The sequence below is a fragment of the Egretta garzetta genome, unplaced genomic scaffold, assembly GCF_000687185.1.
Source record: "Egretta garzetta isolate BGI_Z169 unplaced genomic scaffold, ASM68718v1 scaffold118, whole genome shotgun sequence".
NCBI classification, from domain to species: Eukaryota; Metazoa; Chordata; class Aves; order Pelecaniformes; family Ardeidae; genus Egretta; species Egretta garzetta.
The window spans coordinates 454,353-469,825 of NW_009260484.1; the positions used below are offsets into that span (position 1 = coordinate 454,353).

At 40.7% G+C, this 15,473-nt stretch overlaps 2 protein-coding genes across 8 annotated transcripts in view; one reads left to right on the plus strand and one right to left on the minus strand.

Moving 5' to 3' along the window:
- Positions 1–1,511, plus strand: part of HEATR1 (HEAT repeat containing 1) — a 38,490-nt gene extending 36,979 nt beyond the window's left edge. Inside the window, exons 44-45 of the mRNA XM_035899682.1 lie at positions 78–186; positions 578–1,511. Of these exons, the coding sequence (XP_035755575.1) occupies positions 78–186; positions 578–666 (198 nt within the window). The 3' untranslated portion in view covers positions 667–1,511. The remainder of the gene's footprint in view (positions 1–77; positions 187–577) is intronic.
- A 1,338-nt stretch (positions 1,512–2,849) lies between these two features.
- LGALS8 (galectin 8) lies at positions 2,850–15,473 on the minus strand. 7 transcript variants are annotated; one of them, XM_035899723.1, is made up of 10 exons: positions 15,451–15,473; positions 13,227–13,364; positions 9,883–9,971; positions 8,948–9,158; positions 8,177–8,293; positions 6,379–6,435; positions 6,280–6,306; positions 5,376–5,464; positions 3,360–3,525; positions 2,850–3,133 (listed from the first exon to the last, which is right to left on the minus strand). In XM_035899723.1, exons 2-10 carry the CDS (start codon positions 13,266–13,268, stop codon positions 2,984–2,986), a joined length of 948 nt encoding a protein of 315 aa, XP_035755616.1. In that variant the 5' UTR covers positions 13,269–13,364; positions 15,451–15,473; the 3' UTR covers positions 2,850–2,983. The 7 variants fall into 7 exon arrangements, with proteins under 7 accessions (XP_035755616.1, XP_035755614.1, XP_009642419.1 ...); XM_035899721.1 differs by having other exon boundaries at positions 13,227–13,380; XM_009644124.2 differs by having other exon boundaries at positions 15,438–15,473.

The window sequence follows — 15,473 nt, forward strand, 5'->3', positions numbered from 1 at the left end:
AGGGAGGGGCAAGAAGAGAAAACAGAGAACTATACTGTAATGTTTGTTTCCTTACAAAGATTATTGTTTTGGTTTAGGTCCGATTTGCTGCTCTGCTTGCTTTGGTAGAAGTTGCACAAAAACTGAAGGAGAACTACTTGGTCCTGCTACCAGAATCTATTCCATTCTTAGCAGAGCTCATGGAAGGTAATGTTCTAAAGTGGCATTAGTGAAGGCAGACTACTGGGATATATAGGGGACACTTATTTCCAAGATTCAGACAGGGTGATTCCTATAAATCTTATGAATTGGTATACAGTAGCTTAAAACTGTGCACGATGCAAACTGAAATGGATTATATCCAACACACTCCTGAAGTTCAGTTAAATCACAGTGTTACAGCCTGTGTGTATCTCCCCAGTTATGTGTTTTAGATCAGTGTTACAGTAGAAGTACTTTGCCTAAGTCAGTGCCAAAATATTAATTATTTCATACCTGGTGTTTGAAGACAGTTCTAGCCTTGACAAGCGCTGAAGCCTTCCTAGGGTAGCTCTGTAATCACTATTCTACTTCATTCATGTTTTCTTTCTTTTTCTAGATGAATGTGAAGAAGTTGAACAGCAGTGTCAGAAGACAATTCAACAACTGGAAGTCATTTTGGGAGAGCCACTCCAAAGCTACTTCTAAGTTTATCCCCTTTGTTTCCAAAATTTTGTCTGAATCATGTTAGCTTCACACATGCAAGTGTTGTGGCCAAACTGTCATACTAATTTTTATCAGAGCTAACATCTTAACTTTTTAATAAAATATTGTAAGAATCTGGCTTTATCATTTCTGGATGGTCTGGGGACTTTTCGTATGACTTTTCCTTAACTGCTCTTTTCTTAACAGTGGGAAACTGGAGCAAGCTATAGGCAAATTTGGATTGCTAGGCACAGAGTGACATGTGAGACTCACCAAGTTCCACTGTGCTTGGGGTGTGCAGTGACTGTCCCTGTGGATGGACTGTCATGCTACAGTGTAAGGGTGGTACTCACTGCACCCATGCACTAAAATCCTGAGAATCTGCTTTTCTGTCATTTTCAGGGAAGTAAAAGGTAAACCCACTGAAGATACTGAAAAGCTCATTTTCAGTCTTAAAAGACTGCTGCTGATTAGCTTCTTATTCACCTGAAGAGCAAGAATAAATTGCTTACTACATTAATATTTTACTAAAAACTCACCACCTCTTTCGCACGAGGAGGTGCTGGTTCATTATACTGCTAGTAAGATGACAGGCACTCGGACCCTGTCAAGTATGGTTTAAAATGCAACTGGTTAGAACCAACACTATTATAAAGAGGACAATCTTACAACCCATTGGGTGCTGGGAATGGGCTTCTGTTTAGGGTACAGCACGCCATGCAGATCCCCTCTGTGGAAAGGTTACCCCATCTCAGTCATTCGTGCTCTTACAGGATTTTTTTTAAAAGAAAGCAACTATTAATCATGACTACTGTCAAACAAAAAGGACAGTCACATGAAAAAAAAAAACTCTCAGATAAAGGCAAGGCCACGCAAATGGTGCAATTCCCATTACTGAGTGGGAGCTACCTACTGGCTCCTCTGGTACAATCAGCCAAACACATTTATCCGGCGGCCAAGGGGTACGCGCAGCACAGCCCTGCCCTGAAGGCCACACCAGCACAGCCAAGGCCTAGGCCTCCTCAGGTTAACTGGCCTATGGATCGCTAACTGCTCAATGTGGAAATGGTCTTCCAGTCAGTCAGGATCACTATGGAGATAGCGGTAAGATAATAAGCGAAACAAGACAAAATAAGACCAAAAAGGGATCACAGCTACTTAGCTACCTTGGAGAAAAGTGGAGTTCACACATGTTTTTATTTCTGCTTTTTATACATTAAATCTGGTAATTTAACAGTCTTCTATGGTACATCTTATTCTTGAAATTGCTTCCCTCTTTTAGCAGCTGTTTAGCTAAATAGGAACATCCCTCAGGCAGGTATCAACAGCCAGTAGCAGCTTATTTTTAAAAAGAGTATAAAAATTAAGACTGACATTTGTACAGAAAACTGATTAGAAACAGCTTGTTTCAGATAGACAGCATTTTAATACAAGACTGAAAAAGGATTCATTCCCTATTCCACTGATGAGTATCCAAGTCTCAGCTGAAACCCTGCCTGGAATACCTGGGTTCACACATTTTTAAAAAATGAAAACCATCTACTTCAGTCCCTGAGCAATCTCAACTCAGTTAGGAACCGTTTCAGACCAAACAAGCTTTCAAAAGTTCACACAAGTGGAACCAGCTAAATCATTTTCATTTGTTTCATTCTGGAAAACTAAAAGCTAGAAATGCTGCTGTATGTTTGATTTAAGCCACTTATAAGCAGGAGGTGGCATAACCATGAGTGTCAGAGAAGGTACCACTGCAGCAGCAGGCTAAGAAGTAAGATCAGATTCCTCCTTGCCTTTTTCCAGAACTGATGGGCGAATTGTTTGCTTAATCCAGCCTCAGTAAAAAGGTTATAGTTGCTAATATAAACCAAGAAGCAGAAAAGTATATTTTCATAATTCCATTTTAAATGAATTATTGATGTCCCTTTTGGGGTGGATAACCCTATCTTCAGATCCTATTTCAGTCTTGTTTCTACTTCACAATATTGAATATATGGTATCAAGGATTGCCGAGTAGTAGTTTTAAGTTAAAAATACCAAGTGCAATTGTTAGACACAGGATGATGCAGCATTTTCATATTGCTAGGTTCAGTGATACAGGAGATCTATCTGAGCAAACACTTATTTAGCTTGCCAGAATACTGTAAACTAGAGGAGGATTTAATCTCACAGTTAGCAGTTCTGTTACTCACCTAACTCAGAGAGGCAGACACAGAAGCCTAGATAGATAAAGGCAGGCTCAGCATGAGTCAGCACCTGTTTGTACTTGACAAGGAGGCACTGTCATGAGAAGAGGTTTAATTCTTTCAGTACTGATTGAAAATAACTACCAGCTCCTCACATCTAACAACTGAACATCTCCTATGATTTCCACTACATTGATCTTTTCAAGTTGTTTAAAACGATGCTTGTACTCCAGAGTGTGAACACCATTAATGGCAACTTTGAACAGGTGGGCATCACAGAAAATGATCAGCTGAAAAACAAGAAGAGAAACAGTTAAGTTCTAAGCTCCTGTAAGACATGAAAAACAACCTGATGATCTAGCCCAGACTTGGGCAAGCCCTGCTCCTGTTACAAAGAACGAAATGCAGGAATGGCAGTTTTATTTAAATCTGTATTTAGCAACATGGCATTTAAGCACTACTGCTAATCTTTTTGAAAGAATTACCAGTTTGGTGTTATGTTTCAGCTAATCTTACCTCAAAGTACATCCCTGGACTAAAAGGGAAGTTCGCAACTTCCTTTTCTTCTTCTCCCCAGCTGTCATGAAGGTATGAGTTTCTTACAAAAACTTTATTTTTCACTCGGAGATTCAGATGTAATGCAATGTCCTTTGAGTCACTTGATTTCAGATTTATCGCAAAGCTGAAAGGTATTTTTTAAAAGTTTATTATACCAAGGGTTTATAAACACAATGCAGTCATCCATGCTATTTACCAAGCCCTTAGCCAATACTCAGAACTGTTCTGGAACCAGGGCTGTGACTGACCTGAAGAACCAAGCAGAGAGATAACATGCATTTGTCTCCTTCGCACAGAAGCCTTAGCGGGAGACAGCAAATGTAGGACATGACCCTGCTAAATCTGCTTCATCACTCGCAGCTTTCCATTCCTGTGTCAGCAAGGAGGTATTGAGTCAAGCAGGCCAAGTGCTGCTCTCCTACAAAACTAAGAAGTAGCGTTCTCACAGAAACACACAGTGCTACTTGCTCCACCCTCTCTCTCTCTTAAGTCCGGCAGTGGAGAGCAGGAGGCTTCCTTTTACCTAAAGACATTATATTCTTTCTGCCAACAAACTGGTTAGACTCTAAGGAAAAGTGTGAGGATTCTCTCTGTATGTTTAAGATCAGTGGGACACCATGCATACAAAGCATTACTTTGTAGGCAGCGTAGTTCTGACCAGGCTGAATCTCAGACTGTCCACAAGACAGTGTTCCTAAAGGGAAGCTCTGAAGAAGAGTGATCAGAGGGAAGAGCCATCCAAATTCAAATGAGTGCTTCAACCTGTGGAAAAAGACCTCACTGCATTTGAAGAAGAAATATTCCTCCCCCCAAATTAGCTGCAGCTATCAGGTTATTTCCCTCCTTTGAGAAGCCTGGAATTGATTAGTCCAGATAGGAAATACAGCAACAGGCACACTTTCAAGCTGCCAAGTCCTCTTTTTCACCAGGAAAAAGGAACACCTACAACTGTGTGAATGGAGTGAAAGACATTAAATAACTTTAATAATGCTTTAACTAACACCCAAAAGCCTCTTCATGCTTACAAGCAGAACATTCAGCACTTGAAATGTGCTAATAAGCTTTCCAAGCCAAAACAAGGAAAACAAATACTACTATCCAAGTATTAATTATCCTGTCCAATTTAAAGTCCATTCAAATTTTGTTGATGAGATTTCTAGACCTTGGGTTCCAGTATTAGTATGAAACCTGAGTGCTCTTCAGCTGCAGCTAAGATACATGCTCTGAGGAAGCAGGAGTACACACAGTGTAAAAAGCATGCTTTTCATCATTTGCATGAATTGCTTCATTTTTAGGCATGTTTGTGCAGAGCCAAAACCATCCTTCAAGCAAAAGGCATGCTGAAGCACAGACACTTCCTCAGCTCCATTTTGACCATGTTGCACGCCCCTTCCTCCCTCACCTTTAAATCATGTTGGAAAGACATTGGTTTTGCAACCTGTTGTTCCTAATTCACTATCATAATTACAGCTTATACTCTCCTACCAGCTTTCATCACTCAGTTGTCAGTTAGGCACCTTCATGCTTATACAGTTCCCAAGGATGCAGTCTGAGAAGTATTCAGAGAAACACTGTAACATGCAGCATTTGAGCACACCAACAACTCAATCTAACTCACTTTTCCAGCTACTTCTGCCAGTTCCCTTACTCTCAGAACTCTTCAGAGTAAGAGCTGTCTTTGTATGGTATGTGTGTTCATATGCCTTGCACAATGGAAACCCTGAACAGACACAGAATCTTGTGAACGATGCAGATTTAGCACTCAGGTTTTACATTCACTTTGCACAATGGAGCTGCTCATTTAAGTCATCTCTAAAGTGGTATCCTGCAGGTTCCAGAGAAAACTGCACTGTAGTTTCAGATGATTCCAGATGCAAAGCTGCAAGTGAGTAATGACATACTGAGGCAACAGAAAAGCCTACTCATTCTTAAGAGTAGTTCAGTTAAATAGCAGAAAAATTCAGTAATGCTTACCTCTTTGAGTTTTTATTCACTTCTCCCTTAATGGCAACTGTGCATCCTGGATGAAGTGCAGTATCAAGTTTCCCAACGTAAGGAACTTCCTGGAAGTACACCATCAGTAAAACTTTTGACCGTGATTTACTTTTTTCAATATACCAGCTGAGCTTTACCATGGCAGGAAGAAATTTGGCCTACGACTGCAAATCTGCACTTATAGCTAAAGTTATTCTGACCCACATGTTCCGAGATACTAATAGTACAATGGAAAAGTTAAAAAAATGAGATAAACATATCAGTATGTTAAGTTTTTCTTTAGACTACCGCCTTGGGTTCAAAATAAACATTATTTACAACTAATTCTGCCACCACTAGTGGTGGAAGGAGGAGAAGGAGGAAAAAAAAGCATGAAATCCCCTGCACTAATTTAAATTTGTATCATATAATTATTCAGATACAGACATCCTGACCTCTCCTCCCTGAAAGCTTGAGACTCATACTAGGTGTGTAGCCCCACAGCTGTATAAGTACTAGAAGTAGGGTCACTGAGTATTCTTGTCCTCTGGGCATCAGTTCATAATGATAGATAGAGCAAGTATTTTAGTTGCCTTTTTCTTTTCGTGTGTGTTAGAAGTTATTTTGATCAGGGAAAAGGAGTGAATGGAGAAGTACTTCTCCTTTATTTTTCTGTTGTGGACGCTGTGTTTATCTTTTGGGTTTTCTGAACGATTTAACAAATAGCCTCACTTTTACCATCAGCAGCAAAGAGGATTACTCTCTACAAAACCTCACTGATGATCATATCCCAGTAGATTCGCAATTCCCTTGTTCTGTGCATGTTTAATGAATAACTGAGACATTTTTGATTTTTTTTTTTTTTACTCTTCACATTTGCTGCAAGTCTACATGAGACACTTACAAATTGTGAACCATCTGGCATTTCCCCCTACAAGAGAAAACAAACAACATTAACTAGCTTATCAGAGAGAGATATTCATTCAACCTTTTACATACGTACATTTTCTGTGTTTATCTTTGTTACTCCTAGAGATGATGGCTGAGAGCCTTGTAAAGACTGCAGAGAGAGAGATATTTAGATGTCACTGCTAACATCATAGAACTTTAACATAAAGTTGGTTTAGAACCATATAATGATCTGTGCAGCTTTGAAGGGTGAACTGTTAACATGGAAATCTAGGGCTATGGTTAAAAAAAAAAAATATTTTAAAAAATAGCCAAACCCCTACAAACCAAGGAAAAGTCCTGAGGATCAATTGCTGAAGCCAAATCAAGATTTCTAAGACCACCTCATTACAGTTTGAATCTTTATTTAACAGTCAGAGCACTGTTAACCTCTTAGCATCTGAGGGTACCCACTGAGCTTTCCTCACTGGGGTAGGAATACCAGCAAGGCAGGTCCACAAAGGGGGCCTTGGGATTCTAAGCAGCCCCCTGCATCCCTGTCCCTTCCCATGGGAAGGGCAGATGAGCAACATGGCCATGCAGAGAGAGAGTTCCAGCCTAGCCCTGGCACATTGTGTCTTCAGCTTGTTTATTTCAATACAAGCCTCCCTCTTCCTCCTCAGAAGATTATAATAGAAGCAAAGACAAAAAGGAAACAATTGCCCTTATCCATTCCTTTCCTCCCCAAAGGGTACAGCATCAGCAACCACAGACTAAAGCAATTCTGTTCTGTTTTGTGCTTGGGACAAACCAACCTACAGCACCTGCTTACCCCCAGGCTCTTCTCTGAGTCAGTCCTCCCAAGACCAGGACTCAGACAGCTTTGAAGTAACATTATTCTGGCCGAGTGATGGTGCCCATGAAAGTCTGTACATTGGCTTCACAAAGGATCAGTGAGTAGACATACCTTTAAAGCTTAGACCCCATTTCATTCAGGCCCAAATCTCCACCTTCTATCAACACAGTTATTAGTCTGCTGACCTGAGTTAGACCCGACGTTTGGCAGCAAGAGACCCAAGCTTTGCCCATAGTGTAGTGAGTATGGGGCAGAAGACACCCAGAATATTACACAGGAGTAGGTAGGCTGCCTTAGGAAGTGGCAGGAAGAAAGGGACTTCACCTTCTATATCTCCCTGGAATTTATCACCTTCTGTTTCTGCTCTAAAAGTCTCACCCTTCCAGAGCAGTAGGATCTCTCCTTCTGCACAGGGGAAAACATTGCTCTACACCTCCCTGTTGGTTTACCTTCTCTAGCAGAGCTGGCAGCTGAGAGGAAAGCACAGCACTACCTTCACTCTAAATTCCCTACAGTTTGGTCCAAGCACAAGTCAAGCCACAAAGTCTTTGAGAAAAGGACACTTCCTCTCACCCCCCAGAAATAAACACACACTCCTACTTATCACTTCATTCAACAATTAAGTCATTTTAGCAGGAAAAAAACAAGGTGTGGCTGAACTTGGCATTTGGAAGCCAAGCAACAAGTTACAGCCATGGTTGAACTTGTCAGTTACAAGCACTGAATACTGAGAGTTCATTTTGGAGCTTCTGCAATATTTGAAAAGTCTAATCCATTCCTAGATCGAGTATCCAATCGATTCTTATACCATCTGTCCTGTTAACTTCGTAAGGTGTAAACTTTGTCACCCTTTTGCACCTAACCTCAAGACTAAAACAGGAAGACAGAGATCCTCACATAAGGCTCGCATGTTGAAATGTGGGGAAAAAAAAAACCTGTTATTGATGTTCGACTACGTAGCTGCTTTTCTTTACTTCCTTTTCACCATAAATCCTACTCTGTAGTTTAGCAAGACAGAGAAAAGGAATCAAACAAATCAGCTATCTATATAACTTACATTAGAAACAAAACCTATAGTTTTGATCTGCACTTTGCCATATATTCCAAGAGTATCTATTCTTTCAAGGCTAATTCTGTGGTTGTAGAGCAGCAAGTGCTTCTTGTTTACAGTCACCTAGAGAGACAGGAAACAAAATAGGAAAACTATATTAAACATACATTACACCAGCCATGTATCAAATTGTATGCACATATCTCTGTTTTACACTGGTTTGGTACAGAAGCAGGGAGTGTCCTAGAAATCTCAGAGCAACCATTAATCTCATCCATGATTCAGTCCTGCTTTCCATCACTATAAGGGAGATTTATTTGCCTACACTAAAATTTGCATTTTACACCTTTTGTTCCTATCACCTGATCATTTACCAATGTGGCATTACCAATCTAATAGAATCTATTATTGCAGTCTAACAGAGCAAGACAAATACAGCTCACATGTTTCCTCCAAGAGGTCTGTCCTGCACTAGTCACAAACCAGATTTATCCTAAGGTCAGCTCTTTCCATATAAGAGGGGAAGGGTGGAGTAGCCATTAACCATGGCAGGAAGCTGCTTGCCTACTCATCCAACTTAGAGGGAAGCAACACAAAATTAAAGGTCTGATTTACTTAGCATCTCTTTAAAGAAAAGCTTTCAAACTTTCCTGTAGTTAGACTATACCTAAGTAACAGAGAAACCAGGGCTTCCGACTATTTATTTTAAGTATACAAAATATATCTCTTCTATTGGCCTGACAACTGGCTACACATGAAGCATCAACCCAGGCTCACCTGAAATTTATCCTTTAAAATCATGATGACAATCTCAAATGAATTCCCTTTCTGAAAGGGCATCTCGTAAGTGATCTCCTCCCAGCCCCATTTTTCCTTCTCCAGCGTGTTGCAAACAATGCAGCCAGACCTTTTGAAGCGGGGGTTGAAATGAAATGCCACATCAGCTCGAGGCTTTATGCTGCTGCCACATTGTAAATCCACCTGGAACCTAACCATAAGAATAAGACAAACCACATTCAGCTCAGTCTGTCAAAAAATCACCTACAAGTTCAATACACTTATGCTTTATCGCGTCTCAGAACAAGCAGACACAATGAGTGTTGTTGGATAAGCAAAAAAACCCAAATATATATGTGCCTAACTCCTACACATTTGTGAAAGGTTCTCCCATGATTTATTGCAATGAATTAAAATATTTAAGTATTTATTTAATGGTCATCATTAATACCATGTAAGCTCCCTATTTACTGTGTTCAGCACCTTCCCTCCCATTATCTTCAGTAGAATAACTAAATGAACCTTGGGCAAAGTCAGGGAACAGAACCGCCATGCTGTGCACACACACTAGTTCATACGTCCTTACCCCAGTTTAAATTAATTCCTTCATGCAACACATTCAGTTATCAATTTTGTTAGTCTCAGATAACCTCTTTAGACAAGCAGACATACTGTGACAGGAAAAAAAAATTGCCAAAGCAGGCAAAGCAAAAAGAGAGGAGAGAGGATCAGCAGAAAGCAAAAAATGAGTTCATCCTCCACTTCTCATCATAAAACTTTCATTAGCCACTAAAGCCTGCATTTACTCTGACGCAATCACAAGGATTTAGATCAAGCCTTTGTGTGCCATCATAAGTAGGACCCCTGGAAATATTTTATCCATTACATTCTCGTTCATATGATGACACTGCAAAAAGTGATACCATAGCCACTACCTGTCTGCATCATCAGGAACAGTCCCATGTACCACAATCAGCTCTCCAGGAACAAGGCCACCATGTATTGTCCCAACATAGGGAATGATCTAGAAGGAGAAAGAAAAAAAAAAAGGAAAAAAAAAAAATTTTGTGGTGGGGGCAAAAAACCCCACAATAGTTCTAAAAATAATATTCTAATACTTAATTATGTGGTGCTTTAGCATATTAAAAGAAACACAACTAGCATTTCATTTGAAAGAAACAGTAGAAAAGTACTAAATAACCACCGAAACAGGAAGGAAAAACCAAGCAGTTTTTCACCTATGAAAACCAAGCTTCTCAGATAGAATTAAAACTAAAATTTCCAGCCTGCATTCTTAGCTCTCAAATGAAGAGTGGTAATTCTATTTTATTGCCCCACTTTTAATAGAGCATGAAGAGGATTAACTTCAAATTTGGTCATTGCCAAGCAATGAACTGGTAGCAGCAAGCACTTTCCACAACCCTTCTGACCCCAGACTACAGCAGCTGCCTTTTTGCTTGTTCTTGCTCCATTTTGGAAAACAATGATGGGAAAAGGAGAGACTGTGTCACGGTGTCTTCTTAGTAAAAACTACACGACAAACACAACAAAACACCTGATCCTAATGAGCTAAGAACTGCAAGGTACACTGAAATAGCCCTGTTCAAGGGTCTCAGTCTTTAGGAGAATGACAGCAAAAATTGTCTAAATCCAGAGCGTTGATCATTTCTGCCAGTAGATGCGCATTCTTTTCTGTCTTCTCTCCACTTCCCTTCTTGGCTACCCACACATTGCACAAAACCTAATTTGCAGTCACCTTCTACATCAGGCAACACAGACTTAAAGAATTTGCTTCTCAAGCATAAGCTCACAAATTTTGTTTTAAGTCTCGTGTATTTTTATTGGCTTAAGCAGGTGCAGTAGAGGAAGATCAAAATGTGAAATTAAGTGTTAAAGTGAAAGAATAAATAGGCTGAAATCCGTATGCTTACTGGTAGTAGCTTGGTTCCTTAATATACAAGCTGTACACAAGAGGCTCATTTTTATTCAAAGAGTAAGAACAATAATAATAAATAAGAAAAAACATATCTTGATTATTTTAGTTTTAATACGCTGCTCCTGAGGGCTAGTAGCTCCAAGTAATGCAGTAGAGTAGTAGATTACTGGCTCAGCCTCCAAAGTCAAACCAGAGAAATCCTGGAAGAGCTATAGCAAAAAAAAAAAAAAAAAAAAAAAAAAAAAAAAACTTCCTTACATGCAAAAGGATGCATTTATTTAAGAGAAAAGAAGGTTGGCCCATCAACCCTTCAGAAGCTCAGACATGGAATCTGCAAGGCCATAATACAGCATTTCCTGGGTGCAAAACTACAGACTTAATGAGGTTTTGTCATCACAGAATGCGCCTGTAATTTCCTCATGTCTCAAGACATGCTTCTACTGATTTTTCCTCATTTATTAAGAATAATGCTTAGGACATCACATGATCTACCAGCATCCTAGCTCTCTTCCAGACCTCCAAAAATTACCTCTGAAGCCAATTGGTCAATGTCAACTCAGTTTGAGAGGTCTCGAAGAGCAAGTTCTTTCTAATATCTGCCAGTTTTCATAAAACAAAAGGACAGATTATGGTCTTATGGAGGAAAGGACTGTGATAACACAGCTTTCATCCAGCTCGCTGGATAGCAGACAGCTGCCCCCTCAGATGGGGCATGACAACATTTCTTGCCAGATGGGTGGAGTAAAGGGCATAAAGAGGACAGCAGGATTTTCTGGATAGTTCAGAACAGTACAGTAGTAAAGAAATAAGTCTCAGACTCAAACCTGTAATAAAGCTCTTAAGTTTTGCTGCTCATGGAACAATTCACCAAAACAGTGAAATCTTCATAGCCTGCCCTCGTCCATCCCTACTAAGTTAATCTTGTGGCATCACACAGGTGACAGAATCACAGAAGGGCTGAGGTTGGAAGACACCTCTGGTATCAACTCCTTGCTCAAAGCAAGGTCAGACAGAGCAGGTTGCACATGGCCTTGTCTGGAGACTGTCCTGAGATCATCGGCACAGTCTTTCTCAACTCTGCCTCCATATTCCAATCCCAAATACTCACTCTTATTCCCACCTCAGACTCTTAACTCCAAAACCCTAGTTTACCCCTTTATATTCTCCAGCCTGGTCTTGTCACCCGTTATACTCATCAGTCCCCTTGCAGCCATCCAATTTTGCTGAACTCTTCTTCTCTCCCTGACACAGATTACTTGTCCTAAACGCCTCCTAATCCTCCTCTTCACACCTCCTCTCCCACCAAAATCCCCATTTACAAGCTTTCATCCAGCCTTCCATTTTGCAGTTCAGTCCTTCAACCTTCCAGTTAATCTCCACACAGCTTTCCTTCCTCTCCCAGCTGGGTTCTTTGAAGAAAGTTGAAGCTATTCCCCCATCATCTATCCACTTTGCAAGCAGTGAACATATAGTGGGACTGAACATCAGATTCGCTGAGGGCACAGGTATGTACCAGTGCAAAGCTGCAATAGACAAGGAAGTGTTGTGCAGATCTGTGTACACTCCACAAACATTAATATTTCTGAAGAGTTCTAGCACAGAATGTTAAAAATACTATTTCCTGCATGCTCAAAGGAAGTACCTTTTTAAAAATACAATGAAAAGCACAGCTCCAGCCCACCCCTTTAGCCACATGCCAGTGTCAGGCTGCTATCCCACATCATGAGAATACTACAGCTTTTCAGAGAAAGTCTCCAGATTCTAAGCTAGGCAAACAACATTCCGTCAAATCCACTCTCTGCAATGACTGAACTGTGTTAGCTCAAGTCTTCCTCACAAAACAGGATTTACTGTAAGGTAAGATATCAACTATCAAGAAAGATTCCAAGTTTAATTGTTCAGACTGAAGTCACAAGCACCACAAAAAAAAACCCCAAACTAAAACACATTTCACAAGGGCTACTAGGCACCACCCACGTTTACATAAAATTAGGAGTGAAAACATTGCTTATCATATTTTCACCTTTGATCCAATACATTCTGCAAAAATGCCAGATATGCAATAAGCTTAGTATGAAGAAGGATTACCTTCCAAGGCTGCCAGAACTTACTTCCTGTTTTGAAAGTCCTGTGCATTAAGTGTCCATTTGCTTACAGCACAATTTCTAAACACCATCAGCTCCTAGTGTCACCTGTGACATTCCTCCTCAAATACCTGAGCAATGCAAAGAGTTCTCAGTAACGCACCTCACTGTGCAAAACCGTATGAGTGTTAACTATTGACATAAACTAGCAAAGTCCCTTTTCCCAAGGGAGAAGCTGTTGACATGGCAGGGGAGTTACCGGGTTACTGATTGTCTTCTGTGGTCCATCCAAGGACATCATCTTCCCTCCTCCAGTTTAAGTTTGTCAGTTCTGTGCAACCACTGCTGGAGTGTATTTAAAGTGCTCACTGGTCAGGCAGCACCAAAGGAAGGATCCCTTCAAAAAAACAGACCTTTTAATTAGGAAGAAACAAAGTGACACTACATGAAGTTAAACCCTCCAAGGTAATACTTTAAACAGCACAAGAAACGATGCAAACATCTTTCATTTCCAATAAATTTGATGGAGTTTTGAAATACATAAATTAAAGCCATGCTTAAAGAAATAAGGTGTCACCCTAACAAGAGACAGTGCACAGTGTTACACAATGTCATCAGCAGCTTCCTGAGGTTATGTATACTGAGACAAAATCCCATGTAAAATCATTATTGCACCGAGGAACACTGATAACTCAGTGCCCCTCAGCTGGGCCCTAACAGCTCACCCAGACAGCAAAAAGATAAGCAGTACAAAAGCAGTTTTTCCAAGACAAACAACTAACCATTTCTGTTTCTTTTAACACTTTCTATGCTAGCCCCAGATTTCCCAAGGCAGACAAGCCCTAGGGGCTAAACTTGCTTTTTCCAGTTTTATCTTACATAAAGTTAAGAGATACTAGGCAAAGACATAGCAGGGAAGCAAAGGATATTTTATGTTTCTTCCTCCGACACATACAATCCCTGAACTCCACAAATAACTACAGGAGTTTGTAAAACTTGCATGAAATGCACAGCATTAATAAGAAATGAAACAACAGCTTGGGAGTATACCCAGCTACACTGTAATTTCTTTATCAAATCTTCTAATGAAATTATCAAAATTCATAGCCCAACTGAAACTACCAAGTAGTTATTTCTTACACATACTGGAGAAATAACTTAAGGTAGCACACAAACTGTGTGGTGATGACAGGAAGACAGAGAAAAAGTAAAAGGTGACGGTTCTAGCATCATTACTGTGTGACAACTGCTAGCAACATTAAAAGAAAAAAAACCAACAAAACATAACAACAACAAAAAAACCCCACCACCAAACCAAAAACCCAAAGCCTGTGACCTGTTCCACAGGGCCCTGGGGTTAATCTTCTGCAATGATTCATCAGTAGAGTAGCCCGTTGCAACATCTGGCTTATCTTGTGGGAGATTTGGGCCAGAAGGGTATTAATTCTCCTACTTAAGACCAGTGTCTAGAATGCAATTCAGAGAACACAAGGTGCCTACGGTGTGTAACTGGTTTGCCCCGCTGATCTTTTCACTGGATACCGCCATAAATTCACAACAGGAATGTGCAAAGGCAGGCAAATTCCATTACTTTCATTTTTAAAAGGACAAAATCAAGACGAAAGCAAACAACAATTTTGATTTCAGCATCGGAAAGTCCAATAGCAGACCAAAAACAATGAAACCCACACCTGTGTCCAGCAGCCTGTTAACTGAACTTCCCTGGGTGTGCAACAGCAATCTAGACCCTGCTGAAGGAGGATCCTGGGACAGATCTGACTGTCAGTCTTGGCAGACCAGGTGGCACTATGGCAAAGTGATGGGTGGAGGGTTTTTTTGCTTGTTTAGACTGAAAAGGTCACAATAATGAGGGAAAACTGCAATTCAGGTTGTGCTTGGCGAAACAGGAGACAGGCATGTAACTGCAAGGTTCTCCTGTAACCTTCTCAGAGGAACCACTGCCAGCACGTCACACCAAATCTTGAATCTGCAATGCTGTAAATTAAAGTTTCCTGTCTACACTTTTAGAACCGAAAAAGATACATATGCTTTCCTGTTTTCTCACACATTGCAAAGCAGCTAAAAGCTTCTTCAATAAAAAAGCAGGAAAACAGAAAAGCCAACAACCAGCTATTACGCCATCCAGACAGTATCTTTCACGAGGGTAACTCAGGTTAGATTTTATAATCAAAGATAGATTTTACACCAAGGCAAACATGACTTCTGCATAGAGAAGCAGCAAGACGCTTTCTGAGTACTTGCAGGCAATTAAAGTACAAGCCACCAGTGGCGTCCCCCCCCCCCCGGCCATAAACCCAACGCTATAACACGCCACAAGGACACAGGGCTAGTGTCACCAAGCAACCTCCGCCACTTCAGCCTTGCAGGCAGACACACGCGGGGCCGGGGGGCAGTTATCGCCCCTTTTACCCTCCGGCTCCCCCCGAACTCCCCTCACCTCCTTCTTTACCTGCGGGAAGTACCTCCGTGACTAGCAACACCTGCA

Bases quoted from the DNA above. Each gene is read 5' to 3' on its own strand.
- LGALS8 (XM_035899723.1), bottom strand. From the start codon at position 13,268: ATGATGTCCTTGGATGGACCACAGAAGACAATCAGTAACCCG. The intron at 5,465-6,279 runs GTAAGTGTCTCA...GTGTACTTCCAG, and splicing joins TGCCAGATGGTTCACAATTT to GAAGTTCCTTACGTTGGGAA. The intron at 3,526-5,375 runs GTAAGCATTACT...AATACCTTTCAG, and splicing joins GTGAATAAAAACTCAAAGAG to CTTTGCGATAAATCTGAAAT.